This window comes from Phalangium opilio, unplaced genomic scaffold (genome assembly GCF_054372755.1).
Source record: "Phalangium opilio isolate 3A_F unplaced genomic scaffold, DU_Popi_V2 ptg000039l_2, whole genome shotgun sequence".
In the NCBI taxonomy this organism is placed as follows: domain Eukaryota; kingdom Metazoa; phylum Arthropoda; class Arachnida; order Opiliones; family Phalangiidae; genus Phalangium; species Phalangium opilio.
In genome coordinates this window covers 3,412,272-3,414,490 of record NW_028324163.1, presented here as the reverse complement: position 1 = coordinate 3,414,490, position 2,219 = coordinate 3,412,272, and the positions used below count along the sequence as shown (strand labels likewise).

General features: G+C 32.3%; 1 protein-coding gene across 1 annotated transcript; it reads left to right on the top strand.

Annotated features, from left to right (window-relative positions):
* Window positions 1-381: 381 nt before the first annotated feature.
* LOC149680239 (uncharacterized) lies at window positions 382-1,152 on the top strand. The gene is made up of 3 exons (XM_089834650.1): window positions 382-528; window positions 600-732; window positions 823-1,152. Exons 1-3 carry the CDS (start codon window positions 418-420, stop codon window positions 978-980), a joined length of 402 nt encoding a protein of 133 aa, XP_089690776.1. The 5' UTR covers window positions 382-417; the 3' UTR covers window positions 981-1,152.
* Window positions 1,153-2,219: the final 1,067 nt, after the last annotated feature.

Below are 2,219 nucleotides of genomic sequence, written 5' to 3'. Positions count from 1 at the left end.
AGCTTATAAAAATGTGTTGTAATGACGAAGAAAACCCTTCACAAATTTGGTATAAAACCAAGAATCTGTTTTCGAAAGGGGATTACATATACTTTATATCAGACCCTCCGCATTTGATTAAAACTATTCTAAATGGACTGGAAGCAAGCGGGAATTGCAGAAATACACGGCTTCTTAAAAAGAATGGAAAACATCCGCTGTGGCGTCATGTCGAAGAAGCGTTCAAAAAAGATAGCGAGCAGGAATCAGGATTGAAATTAGCCCCAAAAATTAAATACGATCATATATATCTGAAATCTGAATTCATTTTCAAGAATGAAAGTCAGTTATGCAGCACAGGTATTAAGTAAGACTATGGCAAGTGCAATGAAAATACTCATAGGAGAAGAAGCGTCTGAAACAATTACATTTATTGAAATGGTCAACGATTTCTTTGATGTTGTAAATGTCAGAAATTTATCTACTGGAAAACGACACCGCAACTGTTTCCAAGATCCTTTTAGAAGTTTAAACGATTGGCGTTTTAAAGTAATATCCTCGTGTGAAATTTAAACTTGAAAGGATATGGACATTATTATATTTTTTTATTTTAATTCTAGTGGCTTAAAGAAACCTTTCTGGTATATTTTGATGATTGGGAAGCAGAAGTGGACAACCAAGATGCGCCTAAAGGTTGTGATAAAACCAAAATGCTCTTGAGCCGTGACACTAGAGATGGCATAACTATTACAGGTAATGAAATTCTAATAATAAGCAACTTAATTTGAAAACTGTTCAACAATGTAGATTTGTAAAACTGATTAAAACTATTTCTTTATTTAGTTAATTCAATTATCGAAGCAACGCAAAGCCTATTAAAACAGGGAGCAGATTTTGTTTTAACTGAAAAGTTTAACCAAGATCCATTGGAGAGATATTTTGGTAAACAAAGAGCAGCATCGGGGTGCAACGATAATCCAACAAAACATACCAAATATTAAATGCATGGGAAAGACCTTGCCCTATGTTAATAATGGCAATATTTCCGCCAAATCCAAAAAGGTTAAACGACTTAGAAGGCTCATGATTGAAAATGACAAGGGATAATGAATTAAAACAGGAAATTAATTTCAAAAAGTAACGCTTTAATGTCTCACTGATTTTAAAAACGCAAAAAACATTGTAGGAACATTTCAAATTAATTGCTTTTTAATAAAAAGTTCTTATCACTATGAAGTTTAGTATCACAATGTTACAAAGAGTTATTTTAAAATTCTCATAACGTTAACTATTGTATTTGGCAGCACTAGCAACGACATCTTTAAAAATATTGCTTTTTTCCCTGGAAAGCTCCATATCGCATTTGAAAACCTTAAGAACTTGTTTATCACAAATTTAACCAGATCACATATAAAAACCTCAACGTATAAAGGTCAATATTAACTAGCTAGGAAGCCTTTAAGCCGTTTTTCAACTCTAGGAACTTTAATTTTATTTTCCTTTGGCACATTCTTGCAATTAGTGCAGGGTTTTTGACTTTTCAATTCTTTCCGCAGGCTAGCGGATTTAAGAGAAGCTCTTTTTTGAATTTATACATTGAGTTTGCCCACGAACCCTTTGCCCATGCAATTTAAAAATATTCTACACGCTTGCTTCTTAGCTGCTTGTGACATACTACCATCCCCTTAAAGCTCTAACCATTGATTTTCTATATCATCATTTTTTTTTCAAATTTTCCATAGCTTTTTCTTCTCTATCATGGATGGCAATATTAGATTCTTTACAGTAATCTTTTGAGAAAACATTAATCTTGAATACAAAATCAAAAGCTTTTTGTTTTAATCTTATTAAACCTCCATAACTTAACTCTTCTATCCATTTAGAATAGTCTTTAGTTAAATCAGTTACTAAACTAACCGAATTTTTCACGAATAAACGAGCAGCATAACCATACTCCAAAATAAGTTCATGAGTAATGTAACCTCCAATATGATGAACTACATTTTCCTCCTTCTCGAGAGATTCTTTTATTGTCATCAATGGATATGGACGGACTAGTTTCGCCTTTTTTGGTAAAACAGAAGATTGAATTTCAACTTTCTTAATCAAACCCTCGTTTAAAAATCTTCTGTTGAAGCACTGAAGAAACATGAATTTTTCATCTTCAGCCAGTGACAAAAATTCCAATTTAGCGAATAAGGACAACATATAAATAAGTGTTATTTATGAAGCAGTGAATT